Raw genomic sequence first — 19989 nt, 5'->3', positions numbered from 1 at the left:
TATTTTTTTCGTAGATTTGCACTTTATATTTGAGAATTAAATTTTTTATTTAATTCTGTTGAGTATTTGTGAATTTTATCTCAATGAGTTATTCTTGTCAACTGTTATGTTTCCTTTGAAAATTACCTTTTGTTCACTTTGAGTCCTCTGTACCTCCTGTGTTTCCGTAGCTCCTCCCGTCCGTCCCACAGTGTTGTTTTGCATTGCTATTTTGTTATTTACTTTGAAAATTGAGCCGTTTGAGTTGTAACCTTTGGTATTTAAAGTTTACTGGTGATGCTATTATCTTAGCCAGCTGTATGTTTTTGTTTTTGACAGTTTAATATGAGTTCAGAGGATGTTTTAATGTATGCAATGTAATGTTAAATCTGTTATTTTGCATGTTGCAGAGACCAGAAGAAAATTAATGAGTTTTATTGTCTTCTGCAGGTGTTTCTTTGAGAAATGTCTGTTTCTGTTCAGTCATCCAGCCACTTGTGCCTTTTTACTTTGCCCACCAGATGTCACTGTTTTCATGTTCTATACTGTTTCTCATGCTTTTGAGGAGATTTTTTGTTATAATTCACTGTAGGTCAATTTGAGGTAAATACATACTTTAATGCCATTTTAATGTATCTGTAGAGTAAAATGAGCCCCACACAGTGTTGTTTTGCATTGCTGAAGGTGCAGAGGTGCAGAAAAAAAATGACCAGAAGACAACTAATGAGTTTTATTGTCTTCTGCAGGAGCAAGTAAATGTTGGAAAACAGTCCAAGTGTCGACTCCTTCTATCCCCCACTCATTTACGCAGACATCATGGCAGGGAGATTTGTCTTTTGGTCAAAAATCAATAGACAGCTGAAAATGTAAGTCCTCTTTCTTGTGAATGAGTTCAAGTGAGTTGAGGTTAAAACGTTTTTCACAGTAATATTTGCAAGACTACATCTCCACAACATAGCAAACAACAGGCCACAAACGTCATGATATGGGTCACATTTCACCATCACCAATCACCATCCAATTTCATACATACTAATTCCAAGCAAGTATTGTGCAAGTAAAACGACATTTACTCAAAAAAATGGCATCATGCATAATAATTCTGCTTGATTTACAGAGGAAATACATGAAAATACATATACATACAGATGTTAGTGAGGAAGCTCTTGAAATCGAAGAGCTAATTATATTTTTTGGGGGAAAAACATTTTGCTTTCTCTTTGTAAAGTAAAATTGCCATTGCTATTCTGTGTTGAGATACAGCTTATGGTGTCAAAACAGTCAATAAGTATTCTCAAAGAAATGTCAAGTTACATTACTTGTAAAATAAAATGCACAAATAAATGCAGAGTGATTTGTATCTGTAAATCTGTATCTGTCCTCTAATTTACAACTCGTATATCATCATTTGTAAATAAATACAACAGTTATACAAATACATTGTCATATTTTTACTAAAATATCCCCATTAGTGTGGCTTAATGACATTCACAACCCTTATATTCATTTGAAAATCATCAATTTGGCATTTTGAAATGGAAACGTAGTTGTGAATTTCAACGGATCCCTGTGGATCCTTTTGAGACTGATTTACCATGCCATTATGGTGTCAAAACAATCTCATCAGTATTCACAAACAAATGCCAAGTTATGTAACTAACACAAATAAATGCAGAGTTATTTGTATCTGTAAATCTCTATCTATAGGCTATCTGTGCCTCTAATTTACAACTCGTATATCATCATTTGTACATCAACTTAGTATTTTTCAAAAGAAATACATTTGTGAGTCTAAAAGGATTTCCTTCGAACAATACTAAGTTGATGTATGTACACAGAGCATCCTGAAGGACAGACTCTACCCAGCTCACTCTCTGTTCAGGTGGAGGGAATCAGGATACAACCTGAGGCACCACAGGCCAGAGAGCATCTCCACTCACAGAGCACTAAACGGTTTCACAACAGCTTCTTCCCAGCTACAATAAGACTGGTGGCAAAGGACGTTAAAGAGGGACACAAATACGCCACACCTCACCTCCATACCATTATTGACAAACAGTACACCTGAACTGAATGGACTGTAATGCTGTGCAATATGCTGCCTTCCACTGTGTAATTGTCTGAAATATACTGGAAAAACAAAGTTTGGAAACTTGTGTTTGGTGGATTATTTCTCTGTTGTTACAATGCTAATTGGCATTGTATTTTACATGGTTGGAAAGCCTGTTTATTTACCTTCGCAATGATGTCCAACTTGTAAGGATCATGCATTTGTGGGATGAGCAGCACAGCTGATTATGTCGGTAGCGCCCAAGAAAAATTTGCCAAAATGCTCTGCCAATGGTAAACAGTATATTGTCATAAGGCTACCAGGAAGCCTGCAATGACTGCCCTTCACCGTCAGACCCGTTTGCGCTGGTGTCGACAACACAGACAATGGAACCTGAACATGTGGGGGAATGTCATGTTCAGTGATGAGTCCAGGTTCTGTCTGCGAAAGTTGGATGGCAGGGTCAAAGTATGGAGACGACGTGGAGAACGCTATGCTGATTGTTGCACCGATGGAGTAACAGCTTTTGGTGGGGGCAGTGTCATGGTGTGGGGCGGCATCTCCCTCACTGGCAAAACAAGGCTTGTCATCATTGAAGGCCATCTCAATGCAGTGAGATATCAGGATGAGATTCTGCAGCCAGTGGCGATCCCATATCTCCACAATCTGGGATCTGACTTCATCCTCCAAGATGACAACGCTCGCCCCCACAGAGCCAGGGTTATCACAGACTACCTCCACAATGTGGGAGTAGAGAGAATGGAACGGCCTGCCAAGAGTCCAGACCTCAACCCAATTCAACACTTGTAGGATCAGCTTGGGCGTGCTGTACGTGTTAGAGTGACCAACACAACCATGCTGGCTGACCTGCAACGAATCCTGGTTGAGGAATGGAACGCCATCCCACAGCAACGTGTGACCAGGTTGGTGACCAGCATGAGGAGGAGGTGCCAGGCTGTTGTATGGATCTTCCACCGCTACTGAGGCTCCTGACATATTGTATTAAATGAATAAAGTGTAAAATAGCCAATATGTCTTGTTTGTTCCTTGTTACTGATAGAGAGTTCAATCATCCAATCCACCAAACAACTCACAACAAGAGGAGAATACACTGTTTACCATTGACGGAGCATTTTGGCAAATTTTTCTTGGGTGCTACCCACATAATCAGCTGTGCTGCTCATCCCACAAATGCATGATCCTTACAAGTTGGACATTATTGCGAAGGTAAATAAACAGGCTTTCCAACGATGTAAAATACAATGACAATTAGCATTGTAACAACAGAGAGATAATCCATCAAACACAAGTTTCCGAACTTTGTTTTTCCAGTTTATATTAATTATTTCTTTTTTTAAATATTTTTCTGAGAGCTACAAGTTCTTTTAACATGGTCATGGAGCATATATATATATATATACTGTATATTTGTATTCTGGGGGTATCGTTCATATGCAGAGGGTAGTTTAGTTTATTTATTGACTACACTGAGGATGTTTTATATTTTAATAATTGATTTATTTATAGTGTTGAGTTGAATGTGCTACTTATTTTGTACTGTAATTACCTTGTGCCTTTTCTACCTTTTTTCTTTTCTTAAAGCTGACTCGGTGTAAACTGGTCAGAATTCCGATGTACTTATATTAGGTGCAAATGGTAAATAAAACTCTTGAATCTTGAATCTTGAATGTACAAATGATGTTATATATTTATAAGAGGCACAGATCGAGATTTACAGGTAAAGATAGAGATTTAAAGATATAGGCTACAAATCACTCTGCATTTATTTGTGCATTGTGTTTTACGGGTTACATAACTTGACATTTATTTGTGCAATACTCAAGAGACTGTTTTGACAGCACACAGCTCAGGCATTATGATAGAGGTGTCACCTGCCCTAACAGGTGTATTACGGTCAGAATGTGGTTATACAGGTTGTCACACTTACTCACTCATACTTTTAGGCCTAGACTACTTGTAATGTATTATTGTGTCAGCAGCCTGATGAAACAAAGACAACTTGAGATGAAACAGTTATGAAATGTAGTAATTAAGGGATTATGACAGGAGCATCAACTCACCTGCTGTGCTAATGAAGCCTGTGACGTCGGCACTACTCTGTATCCATGGTAACAGCAAAGCATGATGGTCAACATGCTGCCTTCCAGGACTGTCTGAAAATGTTGCAATTTAAAAAAAACAAGTTTAGATTACATATGCCACCTAATCCAACAAAGCATAATTCTGTATCAATAATGAGTACACAGGCAGTTTAAATAGTACACGTATGGGTTACAGAGCACGAAAGCCTTAGCAATAAGTAAAGTTTTTAGTTTTTTTTTAAGTTTTTGGTGCGTAAAGTTTTTATGCACCAAATATCTGGAACAAGCTCCCAAAAAACTGCAGGACATCTCCAACTCTGAGTTCTTTTAAATCAAAGCTTAAAACTTTCCTGTTTGCTGTTGCTGTCTTTTATTAAACCAATATTAATGATCTAATACTGCACTAGAGCTTTTACTCTTGTGTGTTATACTCTATTTTAGCTTCTATCCTAGCTTTTATTTTTAGCTTGTTTTTATTTTCTAATCTTTAATGTTTTTATGTTTTTATAACTGTTTTAATTATGTCTTATTGTTCTTTTTGCACTTTGTCACAATGTTCTTGAATGTTTATGTAAAGCACTTTGAATTGCCCTGTTGCTGAAAGCTGCCTTGCCTTGCCTTTTAATCGGTAGCCCACATTATTCAATTACATCCAAAATCAAGGAGCTGGTATCATTAAATATTTTTAAATCTAAAAATGAAGGCTTTAGAAGCAGACTCTATGGCGTGCCAATGTTTTTAGCCCCCTTGTTGTACAGCTGACTCCCAGAAAAGTTCCCTTTTTGTCCCCCCATTTGTCTTTAGATAGTTCTCTTTTAACACAAATTTTAGTGCTTTTAGTGTTTGTGAATTGCATTTTATCTCTATTTGTGTCTGTGTCTGCAACTTTGTGTTCTTGCTGCTGACCATCTTGGCCAGCTCTCCCTTGGAAAAGAGGTTCTTCATCTCAATGGGACTAACCTGGTTAAATAAAGGTTAAATAAAATAAAATAAATAAATCACATCCTCTCCATCTACATCTTTTGTGCCGACGGCAATTAGACTTCTAAATGAGAGGTAAATAAGCTGTAGCCCACCCGATACTGTATACTGTTTTGGACGGTGTTTCTCTGTATACTAAGATTGTTGGATTGCACTTTGTATAGAGTTTATATTTTATATTGTGGAGGGTGTATTTTTTTGTACTGGCGGTATTGTACTGGATGTTCTGCTAGTGTGTGTGTGTGGGTGTGTGTGTGTGGGTGCTGGAGGGGGGGGGAGTGCGCAGGATTCTGGGAAATGTGTGAGGTTTTTTATATGTTGTTTTTATGAGACGTGTATATGACCACATGAATTTCCCCTTGTGGGATAATAAAGTTGACCTTTGACCTTTGCGATCTCTTAATTCTGACTATAATGGAAAGCAAAATAAAGTCTGTCCGTTGCTTTGTGAAACAAACCACCAACAATCAAACGTTTCCTTCTATGTTATAAAGATGTTTTAACTTAGACTGTGTTATTGTTACTCATTATTATCATTTTCAAGTTCTGGACTTTTTACGCGGACCCTGAACGCAGCAGCAGTTGACCGGAAGGTTGTCTCACAGCCTCACAGCTGGAGCATCTGGAGCAGAGCAGCTCTGAGTGTCAACTGAACTGGACGCTTTGCCTCTTTGACTGTAAGTAGTCTCAAACAAATGTTTTTTACTACACAATGTGAGTTTAATAACATCTGTTTTTAATGAACTTTAAACTGGCATGCCTTCACTGTTAATTTAAAAAGAATAATCATGAGTAAAAAGACAAAAACATTAACTTCTAACTTAAAGCTCTCTGTCAATCATTGACATGCTGTTGTTTAAATAAATACATGTGATCTGGAGGAAGATCAATAAGGGCAATGGGACATTACCCGTTGTGTTTGCCTGCTAGTTGGATATTATTGTACACCAGGTGTTTTAGTCATAGTTTTACAGTTGACCAGGTAATGTGACTCTCTCTCTCTCTCTCTCTCTCTCTCTCTCTCTCTCTCTCTCTCTCTCTCTCCTCCGCCTCGAGCAGCTCTAACACACACCGAGACAAAGCCCCGTGCAGCACCGCCGCTGTGTGACAGTAAACATGGGTCCATCAGGGCGCCTCTGCTCGGTGCTGCTGCTGGTGTGTCTGCTCGGGCTGCAGCACTCCTCAGGTTTCTGGATCATCAACGTGGTCTTCCCTCCAAACGCCAAACCCAGAGTAGCAAGCAACAGCACTCCACCACTCATTATAGGTAAGCACAGGTAGTGGTGTTGTGGTTAATGTTTCTGTAGAATCTCAGTTGTCAGACTATCTTAATGCATTTTTACAGATTTACCCAGAGCAGGCATCAGGGGCCCTGAAAGCTCTTCCATGCTATAAGTATATGTCATATGGTTTAAGTGCTAATTTAATTGAAAATCTATTTGGGAGTAGCCTATGCCAGTGATTCTCAAAGTGGGGTACAGGGAATAATTTGCTATAAATTATAAAATGTTGCTGTATCATTAAAACCTGCATATCTACTAGGCCAGTCAAACGGTTAAAATATTTAATCGTGATTAAACGCATGATTGTCCGTGATTATTTTTAAAAAAATCTGCCTGCTTCAGCCAAGTGAGACTGAACCAAAACAGTGAAGTTACAGTCCGTAAAAGAAAATGCTGAAAGACTCTAAAACGCTCCATAGACGTTAATCGCAAATTAATCACAAATTTTGTATCTGTTCAAAATGTACTTTAAAGGGAGATTTGTCAAGTATTTAATACTCTGATCAGCATGGGAGTGGACAAATGTACTTGCTTTACGCAAATGTATGTATATATTGATTATTGGAAATCAATTAACAACACAAAACAATGACAGATATTGTCCAGAAACCCTCACAGGTACTGCATTTAGCATAAAAAATATGCTCAAATCATAACATGACAAACTGCAGCCCAACAGGCAACAACAGCTGTCAGTGTGTCAGTGTGCTGACTTGACTATGACTTGCCCCAAACTGCATGTGATTATCATAAAGTGGGCATGTCTGTAAAGGGGAGACTCGTGGGTACCCATAGAACCCATTTTCATTCACATATCTTGAGGTCAGAGGGCAGGGACCCCTTTGAAAATGGCCATGCCAAGTTTTCCTCACATTTTAGCATACGTTCGGTGAGTTATTTATTGAGATTATTTATCGGGCAGTTTCTGTTAAAACAAGACACAAACCAACGTAACAACTTGTCTTTCAGTGAATTTAATAAAAAGGCATACATTAATAACTAAAGCATCTGCAGATGGACTCACGAGCACAGCCACCTGTTGTGGACTGTGGCAAGTGAGCCCCGAATACAAAGAGTAGTCAGTATTTATACATTTAAAGCATAACATGAAGATAAGTGCAAAGAAGAAAAGAAGAGAAGGATAGAAAGTGTATCAATGCGTCAGCACACAGCAGACAACAGAGCATCACAAGACATAACAAGTATTTCAGCAATCTGCTGTTTGCAGTTACAGAGAAACAAAATGTCAGGTCACTGTCCTATGGTGACGAAGTTGAACATGTGAGGCCCTGAGATTGTCTAAAGGTACAGTGTTAAACTGCAGATATGAAAATTGCCATTACAAGCTATATTGAGAAACTATGACGACAGTTATATTGAGCAACAGCGATGGGAGACCAAATGCGTCATGTGTCTTCAGATGCTAGCGATGAAGCCATGAAACCGACCAAGCTTAACTGACATCTGATTACAAAGCACCTGAATATCAGGGCAAAACAAAGTGGTGTTAACATGATTCAAATTGAAATGTGTTTCTGTTTATCACTATCAAACAGGTCTGAAGTATTTAGGTTGAGAAGTTTTAGGATACAAATTGTTCTAAGTACTACTAAGAGTACAAATGGTAGTAAACATTATGCTTAATTGGTGTTACGATAATGAGCGGGTCCTTTGAAAACTTTCTCCCCTGTAAGGGGTCCCTAGACCCAAAAAGTGTGGGAACCCCTTACCTACGCACCACAGTACCAACTGACATGATAAGGGCCTTAAGGTGGGTCTTGCTTTATTGTCTAATCTTGAGGTCAAGTTTAAATACCTTGTTATTTTGATTCTATACTTGTTGCATATTCCTAAATAAGTTTGTTTTTAATCAAATTATCTCACAGCAAACCTGCGACCAAGTGGTTTTCCAGCATAGAAAAAGTGTAACGGGAGAAACGAGGGGTTAATAACCGCCAAGCAGCTTATTTTTCTAACTTTCTATCTTTCTATGCATCTATCTATCTGATGTCCAGGCTATCAGTGAGGTTGCACTCTGTACATTTGACCTTTGACCCTGTACTTTACTGTTTGTGTCCTGCTTATGTAGGTCATACTAAGGCTTTTGGGTCAAAACGTGATCCAGTGGTCATGCTCTTCATCGACCCTCCACACTTCAGCTGTAGGCTTAACCCATTTTTGGTCAAGACATAATGTATGTCCCTCTTCCCTTTACAATTCATGATCCCTTATTAATTTCAACTTCAAACATCTCTCACATCAATTCACGTCAATGTCAAGTGTGACAGGAAGAAGCACACTAGTGATACACAAGTGTTTCAAAATAAAATCTATTTCTTTACTGTTTTTTTTAGCTTCGTAAGTAAAATTGTGTGGTTAGTCTGAGACCTCCCGGGGGCAGGCAGAACCATCACGAGTGTCGGTTCTGGCCGGCGGGCCATATAATGCCCAGGTCTGCTCTAAAGTAAGGTCACCCACCCAGATAGAGGAAGGCTGCCAAATACATTGTACTGGTACTGTATACCTGTTCCTGTGATTTTTGTCTTCATGCGGTCAAAGCCCAGTTTCATGAAGATATACTTTGACTATGGCCTAGATCAAACTTTAAATAGATGTCTAAATTCACCTGTTCCACTAAGCTGTCTAGTAGGACTAACTAGGACTAATTAGCTATGAATCCTGGGTAAATTCAGACTTTTTGTTGTTTTTTTTTTTTAAGTAAAAAACATGACTTAAGCAACCGCGTCGCTCAGCTCCCTTCAGTGCTACCCATGATTTTTATCACAGATTATCTGTCTCATGCACTACTGTCAGGATATAGTGACATTTTTATGAAAATAACTTTTTTTATCATATTTGCTCACAGTTACCGACTGCTGCTTTAATTGTGTAAGTACAAACTAATATACAGTAAAATGTGTTATTAACTACTGGCCTTCACTGAGTCTGTGACATCAAAAGACAGTAAAGTAAGGTATTATAGAAACTTGATTGTGATATAGTGCAGTAAAAACATCTGCACAACCTTCTTCATCTTCTACACATATATTAGGGGTTATAAAAGGTTATTGGTCAAACTGGGCGTCTACTTTTGTAGTTCATCCTTTGCAGTCACTATGTAATCAGCGTGTTTGGCATTGACTCTATGTGCAAAACATAATATAAGTCACCGATTAAACTGATTTGTTATTCAAGAGAGTAGGTTTTGTGTCAGCTTAAGATTACACTGCAGGATATTTTCTCTGCCCTCCGCTTATGACTCTTTGTTTGCAGTCAAAAGGTCACTGTCCAGTGGGGTTTCCACGTATTGAAAAGTTGAGAAATCACTTGCAAATATCTGACGAAACGCAGAGAAAACCTGCCGTTTAGTCATAATGAACATTTTACTACGTACTTCACTTGTTTTTAGATCCACTGTAATGTCACACATTCTGCAAGATATTGTGCAAAAATAATTTTTTGCAATAAAAAACAGCTTTATTTACAGCCAAGGTTAATATTGGCCAGAATCTTCAGATTCAGTTATGAAATGAAGGATGTTACAAAAGGACCAAAGTTAAGATTGTACATACTTTATTTATATTTCCTATCTGCGGAGCGTCCCGAACATTTTTGGGACCCGAAGTTGAGTTTCAACCTCAGTCCTTCCCAACTGTAACAGTTTCCCTCTTATACACTAGAAAGGCTTTATTTGAACCCAAACCATGTCTTTTTCCTAAACCTCACCACGTAAGTTTGTTGCCTAAACCTGAGGAGATTTCTGGCAGAAAGCCCTGAAGGCAAACTTCTCCAATGTGCCAAATAAGACCGTTCAATGACAGGCGACCTACAGCAGTAGTTATTAAACCTTTTGAACTGGTGACCCCTAAAAATATGGCAAAGTTAACTTGAGACTAGGGATGGGACAATAAAGAATTTTATTGCAGATCATGATAAAAAACACGGTAACGCTTCATTTTACAGGTCCGCAAATTTAATCAATTTCAGTTATGAATATCCTCACTAGAGTGACTTGAAAAAGATGTCTAGCTTGCTATCATCGAAGAAAAGTGAAAAATAGGAATTCATGGAATTTCCATGTAAGAAAGAACAGACACAATGTTGCCATTTTTTATTTTATTTATCCTTTATTTATTCCTTTGTGATTTATGATAACCTTATTTAAAATAGTCTGGTTGTTTGTTTTTCAATAAAAAGGATGTTCAATAATAATAATAATAATAATAATAATAATAATAATAATAATCGTGACATTAAGTTTCCATATTGTCCCATTTCTACTTGCGATCCTTGTGCTGTGTGTCTACCAAAGCATGATTTTCCCAACTAAACTTTTCAGATGGATACTTGCTAGAGGCCCGAAGAGGAACAAATCTCCATTATTCCACAAAAAAAACCACATCTTAGAGAAAAATGTTATGTAGCAGAACTCCTCTTATTCCATTAAACGTCTTGTGACCCATTGTGTGTGTGTGTGTGTGTGTGTGTGTGTGTGTCCAGTGCCAGGGAACTTGGGGAACCGTCTGGAAGCTAAGATCGACAAGCCGACACTGGTCAGCTGGTTATGCTACAAGAAAACGGAGCACTGGTTCCCCCTGTGGATTGACCTCAACATGTTCATGCCTATAGGTGTAGACTGCTGGATTGATAACATTAGGTAACACATATCCTCTTCTGTATTATGTATCACCTTTAAGCATTGTCTCTATAGATTGGTGCAGGAATGAGTCGTAAAACCCGTAAATGAGTTAGCATTTTAGCACTTCCGGTTCCCTCGTCTGGAAGTTACTGTAGTTAGATGCCTGAAATAAGGTCTGCAAGATTTTTACGTTTTGTTCTACAATATAAAATGAGTCAGTAAATATCCTACTTGGGAATTTTTTAGCTTTTAAGTGTCTAAATGAGACTACTAAACCCAACCCCACATTGGAAAAATCCCGTGGGCTTTTTGTTGAGGGAACCATGGCGATACTAACTTCCTGTTTGGCCAACAAAAATACGTCATCCCTGCACCACTCTATACATTTGTTGCCTTAAATCTCCCTGTCTAGTCTAAGCAGTCACTACCAACCATTCTCTTGTGTAATAATGAGTATAATTGTCCTGTCTGGTACCGACTGCCTCGACCAGACAGGACAATTATACAGGGGGAAGCACAATATTTTTGTTCTTTTTCAGATATTATTAAAGTCACATTAGAGAATGTTTTTGTCCAACTAAACTGACGTGAATGTCCTTGTCAATGTTCGTGCCCCAGACTTGTTTACAACAGGACGTCTCGGCGATCATCCAACTCACCGGGAGTGCAGGTGCGAGTGCCAGGATTTGGGCAGACATATCCCATTGAGTTTCTTGACTATAACAAATTGGCTGGTGAGAAAAATGCATCTGTTCTGGTGGATTCGGGGGGTTTCTGTCATCTATCCAGGAATTCATTTGTTGAATAATACAGAAATGTCAAAAGATTTCATGAAAGCAATTTGTCCAACATACTGTAGAGGTCTGTGCTTAATTTCTACACTGGATATCTTAATTCAATATCTTGCATGCACGTCGTAGCTCAGCTGCTTTGTACCAAGTAGTGTTGATTGATGTTATTGACTGAGTCTGCTGCTGTTTTTTGCAGGTTATTTTTTCACGATGGTGCAACATTTGGTCAACGTGGGCTACACCCGAAACGAGACAGTCCGAGGAGCGCCGTACGATTGGAGATTAGCTCCCAGTAAATGGAAAAACTACTCATGCACCCTCACATGCACACTCACATGGTAACTGGTTGATTTAAAGAGCTTTGTGCAGTACAGTATATCTAGCGTGTGTTGGCTTGGAAGTATAAAAAGTACATCAGAAGTGTAAAGGAGCCTGCAGACCAACTGAGCTTGTCTTTTTTAAGTTAGACTCCCTTTCCCTGTGATGGTATTAAAGCTGTAGTTGGTAACTTTGAACAAATATGATAAAAAGTTATTTTTATAAAACTATCACTATATCCTGACTTAAGTGCATGAGACAGATAATCTGTGTAAACAATCATGTTCCTCTGCCTCCTCCTAGTGCTCATAATGGCATTTGCATGTTTCTACCGTGCCCGAACAAAAACAACCAATCACTGCCGAGCTGGAGCTGAGCAGTCTCTGGGCAGCTTCAATCACTGCTCCTGAAACGTGCAAACTTCGATCAAACTGTCAAACTAGGCAGCGCTGATCAAATATGAATCAATATTCTGTTACTGTAATGCCTATTTCTCACCTCAAATGTCAAGCCAAAACCAAGTACCGCCCACCGGCCGGAGCAATGCTACTTCAAAGTTACCAACTTCAGCTTTACTGGGTGAAACAACAGAATAAAGTAAAAACATCAGATGAGAAAACAAAAAAAAAGATATATCTGACTCACTAAAGGCCCCCTGATTTAAAGCTTCACTGATCATATTGTTTATGTTTATATTAAAGCTGCATCCATTTTTTTGGCCACTTGGGGGCAACACAACATTGACATACTGTATTATCACTGTATAAGGTTATTATGGCGAACGTGTTAGCGAACAGTCGCTTACACTTAAAAACTCATAAAGTGGTGTTCATTTGTTGAGATTATCTTGCTGAACAAAACGTGTAAGTATCATAAACGTGTGTTTGACACAGAGCTTATTTTCTGCTATAATCCAAAACCCAATGGAAAAATCCGGTTGGCTTTTTGTCGAGGGAACCAGGGCGACGCTAACTTCCTGGTTGGCCTACAAAAATCCGTCATCCCTGAGCACTCTATATTAGACTTACATTCAGATGGCCAGAAACACGACTCCAAATACTCACAAATGCTAGCCATGTTAGCCATACAATAACAACTTTATATGGTGGTAATATGTCATACTGATGATGATGAGGTAGAGGATAATTATTGTACATTACGCACACTTATACATGCACTTATCGAAGTTCCTGTCGTCCTCCTCCCACAGATGAGAATGAAGAGTATTTGACAAAGCTGCAGGACCTGACCGAGGAGATGTACGAGCAGTACCAGCAGCCCGTTTACCTGCTGGGACACAGCATGGGCTGCCACTACGTCCTCTACTTCCTCAACCACCAGCCTCAGGCCTGGAAGGACAAGTACATCAGGGGCTTCATTTCCCTGGCAGCTCCATGGGGGGGTGCTGTTAAACCACTTAGAGTCCTGGCATCAGGTAAAGGCAAAGTACTTACTATAGAAGAGGTTATAGTAACTGGAGCTGCACCTGGTTTTCCTTTTACATCTTTATTACTACTGAGGATCAAAAAACTTCACATGGCAGTTTTAACTTTGAAACAACTGCCTGATAGCTGAAAAGTGAGTTTTTCTTATCACACTATATTTAGTATTTGGGCACATGGGACTACTGTTTTTGCCATAAACTCCATTATATTTTAGGAAAAAACAGTCCCATGTGCCCAAATACTAAATATAGTATGATAAGAAAATGTCTGTATCTCAGAAACTACAAGGAGCACAATCTCCCCCTCCAAAAAAATTACATATATATATATATATATATATATATATATATATATATATATATATATATATATATATATATATATATACATACAGTACATCTTTATATATATATATATATATATATATATATATATATATATATATATACAGTACATCTTTATATATACAGTATATCATCAGTGTGATGTAAAGAATAAAATTGAAACAATAAAAAAGGAAGGGAAGTATCACATAAACCAAAGTATGGACAAAAGAATAATAAGTAATAATGAAATTATTTACTATTCAGGTGAAAATGACGGCATCCCGATGATATCCAACATCAAGATCCGCGAGGAGCAGAGAATGACGACAACTAATCCCTGGATGCTGCCATCTGAGATGGCCTGGCCCAAGGACCATGTGTTCATCTCCACACCGACCTTTAACTACACCACCCAGGACTACCAGCGCCTCTTCACAGACATCAATTATGAGGACGGCTGGTAACTAACAGCTTTAATGTTATTACACAGCCTTCACATCGCCCACCTCATTTTCAGATGTACTACAGTATGTTCCTGACTATCTAACTGACTCAAAAGCTTTGGGAATGTTGATGATTTGCAGAACAGTGGCTACATCATAGCAGTGGCAATGTATGAACAGGTTTACTTCTTGAGACACATGACAACCTGCTCAATGATGATGATGATGATTCCGACCATTGGTGATTAGACCAAAGGAATAACATCTATGAATTTTTAAAATGGGCGTGGTTCTTTAACTACTCATCTAGCACCATCATCACTCCAATTCTGTTTGTGACCAAATAACTACAAAACTAATGACATTTCAAAGTAAAATTCAGCTCTACTGAAAGGGGACCTATTATGCTTTTGTGCTTTTCCCTTTCATTTATATGTGTTATATAGTTTTTTGTGCATGTAAAAAGTCTTTTAAGTTACAAACCTACCAACACCTTGAAGTCCCGCCTTTTCTTCCATAACTTGGTGATGTCACCAAGTAACACATTTTGCCTAGCGTGTAGTTTGACCCTCAAACAAAGCTAGTTAGAGCGGAGCTGGAGTGAAGTCCGAAGAGTTCGGTTCAGTTGACCAATCATAACAGTGGGCCAGCTGACCATCAGAGCAGGCTGGGCTTTTCGAGAGGGCGGGGCAGGAGCTCATACAGAGCGTTTCAGACAGAGGGTGAAAAAAGGTGCTGCAGCACAGCCGGTATGAGAAAAATAAAGCGTTTTTTTTTATATTAAAGCATGTAAACATGTTCTAGTAGAAACCTAAAATACAAGCATGAACCTAAAAATAAGCATAATAGGTCCTCTTTAAGGTCGCTATAAAGTTCCATAGAGCTGAGTGGAGCTACAGAGTCAGGTTATAATTCTCGAAGGGTTCATCACTACGAACAACCCCTTTCACAAGTAGTCATGTGATCCATGCTTTAAAGTTTTGGTAATTGTACCACTTCATGTCACAACCCCATTATCCTCTTGTTGGTTCCAGGCACATGTGGGAGGACACCAGGAACCTTACCGGTGATCTCCACCCACCTGGTGTTGAGACGTGGTGTATGTATGGCGTGGGGCTTCCAACTCCGGTGACATACATTTACAACGAGGCGTTTCCCAACGAGGACCCAGTGGACTTTGTTTACGCCGACGGGGATGACACAGTGGACAGCTTCAGCATGAGCCTCTGCAAAAGGTGGTCGGGGCAGCAGGAGCAGCCCGTCCATGTGACGGAGTATCGAGGGCTGGCTCACCTGGACATAGTGTTCCATGAAAAGGTGCTCAACCAAATCCAGCATATCCTGGAGGGCATATCAGACACGCCCAGAGAGGTTGACGTCCGATATGGAACTGAATAGAAGACGAAAGCATTTAGGAGTTTGGAAAACAAACAAATGGAGAGCTTGATTCAAGCAAAAAACACATTCCACATAGGTCCAACATGTATTATTAGCACCCCCTCTAAGCCCAAGTAGCAGTTCTAAACTAATCTGGACCAGCAACGGATCTAACCGTGACCCCCCAGCCCATAGCCATGACCCCCTTATCTAAACTGCTGATGGCTTGCAGCGTATGTTTAACCCTGATCTGTTTATTTCAATTTCCAAGCTGTGTTTGTTGTTGCATCCTCCTAATATTTGATGGTAATCATGATGAGACGTATGGCGGTAATCATGACACATAATGATCACAATAATTACAAACATAGTAATAGGGGTTTTTGTTCATTTAATGTTGTAGTATGTGTAGTTTTCTCACAGTCCATTCAGGTCATTTCAAATCCTGTTACATACATCTTTACAGAAATACACAATCCTATTTTGTTTACTTTTGATGGATGATGAATTAAATATCACATCATTATTATTTTAAAAGTGCACACCCAATGACACATATTTGTCATATTTCATGGGTAGTTAGAGTGTGACAAATTAGTTATTACATCATTATTATTTTAAAAGTGCACACCCAATGACACATATTTGTCATATTTCATGAGTTGACTGTAGGTTATAGGGACCTCACCAGTAGCCTTTTTTTTATTGTGTAGGATGTCACTGTAATATTTCTATTAGGATTTATATATTTTTAGATATCTGTATGAAATATTTTTGAAAAAATATTATAAGGTTCATATACAGTAGCAGCTTATACACGCATATATTAAACTAGTGTCGTGATTTTATACTGTTGTGTAAATGCCAAATGTATTTGAATGTTTCCACTTATAATAAAGCATCTAATTTCACAAAAGTCACGCCTGTCAAATGATTACTAGTTTAGATCCCAGGGCCGGCTTCAAGGCATTGGCCATATAGGCAGTCGCCTAGGGCACCACCTTCTGGGGGGGCGCTGGTTACCCTTTAAAAAAAAGAAAAAATTGCCAGTCTTAATTTTTCTATTAAAACCATTGTGATGTTTGATGTGTGTTGCGGTTTACGGGAATAGGGCGACGGTGGCAAGGGGGGGGGGCTCCAAATCCGAATTTCACCTTGGGCACCAAAAGGGCTGGAGCCGGTTAGATCGGTCGCGTCTAAAAGGGAGCCCGCAAATTGCGAAATCTGATCTGAGATCTGCAGAAACTTACAAAAGCTCTCGCGACGACCTATCCCAGAGGTCAGCAACCTTTACTATCAAAAGAGCCATTTTTGGCAAAAAAAAAAAATAATCTGTCTGGAGCCGCAAAACATTTGAGCATTGTGATGAAGGTAACAGCTTATAGTCCGTAAAACCCCAAAGAAGAGCTGAAAGACTCTAAAACTAAGACTTCATGTACTAGTAGTCTTTGAATCCATGGGTAATATAAAAATTAGGGCTGTCAGTCAATTTAACTATGAAATCGCGATAAATTGCTTGATTGTCTATAGTTAATCGTCATTAATCGCAAATAAATCACACATTTTTTATATGTTCAAAATGTACCTTAAAGGGAGATTTGTCAAGTATTTAATACTCTTATCAACATGGGAGTGGGTAAATATGCTGCTTTATGCAAATGTATGTATATATTTATTATTGAAAATCAATTAACAACACAAAACAATGACAAATATTGTCCAGAAACCCTCACAGGTACTGCATTTAGCATAAAAAATATGTTCAAATTATAACATGGCAAACTGCAGCCCAACAGGCAACAACAGCTGTCAGTGTGTCAGTGTGCTGACTTGACTATGACTTGCCCCAAACTGCATGTGAGTATCATAAAGTGGGCATGTCTGTAAAGGGGAGACTCGTGGGTACCCATAGAACCCATTTTCATTCACATATCTTGAGGTCAGAGGTCAAGGAACCCCTTTGAAAATGGCCATGACAGTTTTTCCTCACCTAAATTTAACACACGTTTGGTGAGTTATTTATCCTCCTTCACAAGCTAATGTTCACTCAGGGCACAACGAACCATTGCTGCTGCTGCTTAGCTTAGTTTATAAGCCAGCTAGCTAGCTGGCGAGCATGGAGGAATATTTGAGTCAATCCACATTGTCAAGTAAGACCAAACTAGCTACACTGAGAAACTATGAGGACAGTTATATCGAGCGACAGCGATGGGAGACCAAAATGCGTCATGTGTCTTCAGGTGCTAGCGATGAAGCCATGAAACCGACCAAGCTTAACTGACATCTGATTACAAAGCACCTGAATATCAGGGCAAAACAAAGTGGTGTTAACATGATTCAAATTGAAATGTGTTTCTGTTTATCACTATCAAACAGGTCTGAAGTATTTAGGTTGAGAAGTTTTAGGATACAAATTGTTCTAAGTACTACTAAGAGTACAAATGATAGTAAACATTATGCTTAATTGGTGTTACGATAAATTATAGAAAACATACTGTGCACTTCTTTTTCAGCATTAATCCCTCCAAACAGCATATCATTAAGAAACTAAATGCAGGAGTCTTTGAACTGCACATGACTGACTGTTTTGGGTTGTAATGTTTCCATTAACAGAACTTATCATTTAGCTTTACATTAACACTTACATTTCCTGCTTTATGCAGCTTTGTAAAAAGTCCTTTCTTAGCTAGCAATCCCTCGGCTGTCCTCACCTTCTCATCTCCAAATAGGTTTCTGTATTTTTCTGCATGTTTTGTCTCTAAGTGACGGCTCAAGTTGTAGTCTTTGAGTACAGCCACACGTTTGTTGCAAACTAAGCACACAGCTTTACCGCCAACCTACCGCCTCAGCAGGTGACGCTACTTCAAACATCACTCACATCAATTCACGTCAATGTCAAGTGTGACAGGAAGAAGCACACTAGTAATACACAAGCGTTTCAAAATAAAAACTATTTTCTTTACTGTTTTTTAACTTCGTAAGTAAAATTGTGTGGTTAGTCTGAGACCTCCCGGGCCAGGCAGAACCATCACGACGGTCGGCCCCGGCCGGCGGGCCATATAATGCCCAGGCTCTGCTCTAAAGTAAGGTCACCCACCCAGATAGAGGAAAGCTGCCAAGTACATTGTACTGGTACTGTTTACCTGTTCCTGTTATTTTTGTCTTCATGCGGTGAAAGCCCAGTTTCATAAAGATATACTTTGACTATGGCTTAGATCAAACTTTAAATAGATGTCTAAATTCACCTGTGCCACAACGCTGTCTAGTAGGACTAACTAGGACTAATTAGCTATGAATCCTGGGTAGTAAAAACATCTGCACAACCTTCTTCATCTTCTAAACATATATTAGGGGTTATAAAAGGTTATTGGTCAAACTGGGCATCTACTTTTGCAGTTCATCCTTTGAAGTCACCATGTAATCAGTGTGTTTGATATTGACTCTATGTGCAAAACATAATATTAGTCACCGATTAAACTGATTTGTCATTCAAGAGAGTAGGTTTTGTGTCACCTTAAGATTAGATTACACTGCAGGATATTTTCTCTGCCCTCCGCTTATGACTCTTTGTTTGCAGTCAAAAGGTCACTGTCCAGTGGGGTTTCCACATATTGAAAAGTTGAGAAATCAACTTGCAAATATGTGACGAAACGCAGAGAAAACCTGCTGTTTAGTCATAGTGAACATTTAACTACGTACTTTACTTGTTTTTAGATCCACTGTAATGTCACACATTCTGCAAGATATTGTGCAAAAACAATTTTTAGCAATAAAAAACAGCTTTATTTACAGCCAAGGTTAATATTGGCCAGAATCTTCAGATTCAGTTATGAAATGAAGGATGTTACAAAAGGACCAAAGTTAAGATTGTACATACTTTATTTATATTTCCTATCTGCGGAGCCGTCCCAAACATTTTTGGGACCCAAAGTTGAGTTTCAACCTCAGTCCTTCCCAACTGTAACAGTTTCCCTCTTATACACTAGAAAGGCTTTATTTGAACCCAAACCATGACTTTTTCCTAAACCTCACCACGTAAGTTTTTTGCCTAAATCTGAGGAGATTTCTGGCAGAAAGCCCTGAAGGCAAACCTCTCCAATGTGCCAAATAAGACCGTTGAATGAAAGGCAACCTACAGCAGTATTAAACCTTTTGAACTGGTGACCCCTGGCCTGGCCCAAGGACCATGTGTTCATCTCCACACCGACCTTTAACTACACCACCCAGGACTACCAGCGCCTCTTCACAGACATCA

General features: G+C 38.9%; 1 protein-coding gene across 1 annotated transcript; it reads left to right on the top strand.

The window, feature by feature from the left end:
- The first annotated feature begins 5654 nt into the window (after positions 1-5654).
- Positions 5655-16650, top strand: lcat (lecithin-cholesterol acyltransferase). Its single transcript, XM_074632144.1, has 8 exons — positions 5655-5789; positions 6172-6379; positions 10896-11052; positions 11653-11768; positions 12022-12117; positions 13354-13578; positions 14179-14374; positions 15392-16650. Exons 2-8 carry the CDS (start codon positions 6229-6231, stop codon positions 15753-15755), a joined length of 1305 nt encoding a protein of 434 aa, XP_074488245.1. The 5' UTR covers positions 5655-5789; positions 6172-6228; the 3' UTR covers positions 15756-16650.
- The last annotated feature ends 3339 nt before the right edge of the window (positions 16651-19989 follow it).

Source organism: Sebastes fasciatus, chromosome 4, assembly GCF_043250625.1.
Source record: "Sebastes fasciatus isolate fSebFas1 chromosome 4, fSebFas1.pri, whole genome shotgun sequence".
In the NCBI taxonomy this organism is placed as follows: domain Eukaryota; kingdom Metazoa; phylum Chordata; class Actinopteri; order Perciformes; family Sebastidae; genus Sebastes; species Sebastes fasciatus.
This window is presented reverse-complemented; position numbering and strand designations above follow the sequence as displayed.

What these genes read in the sequence shown, in the direction of transcription:
- lcat (XM_074632144.1), top strand. Translation starts at nt 6,229, where the DNA reads ATGGGTCCATCAGGGCGCCTCTGCTCGGTGCTGCTGCTGGTGTGTCTG. An exon ending in TGCTGGATTGATAACATTAG is followed by an intron (nt 11,053 to 11,652) that starts GTAACACATATC and finishes TTCGTGCCCCAG; the next exon opens with ACTTGTTTACAACAGGACGT. An exon ending in CGATTGGAGATTAGCTCCCA is followed by an intron (nt 12,118 to 13,353) that starts GTAAATGGAAAA and finishes CTCCTCCCACAG; the next exon opens with ATGAGAATGAAGAGTATTTG.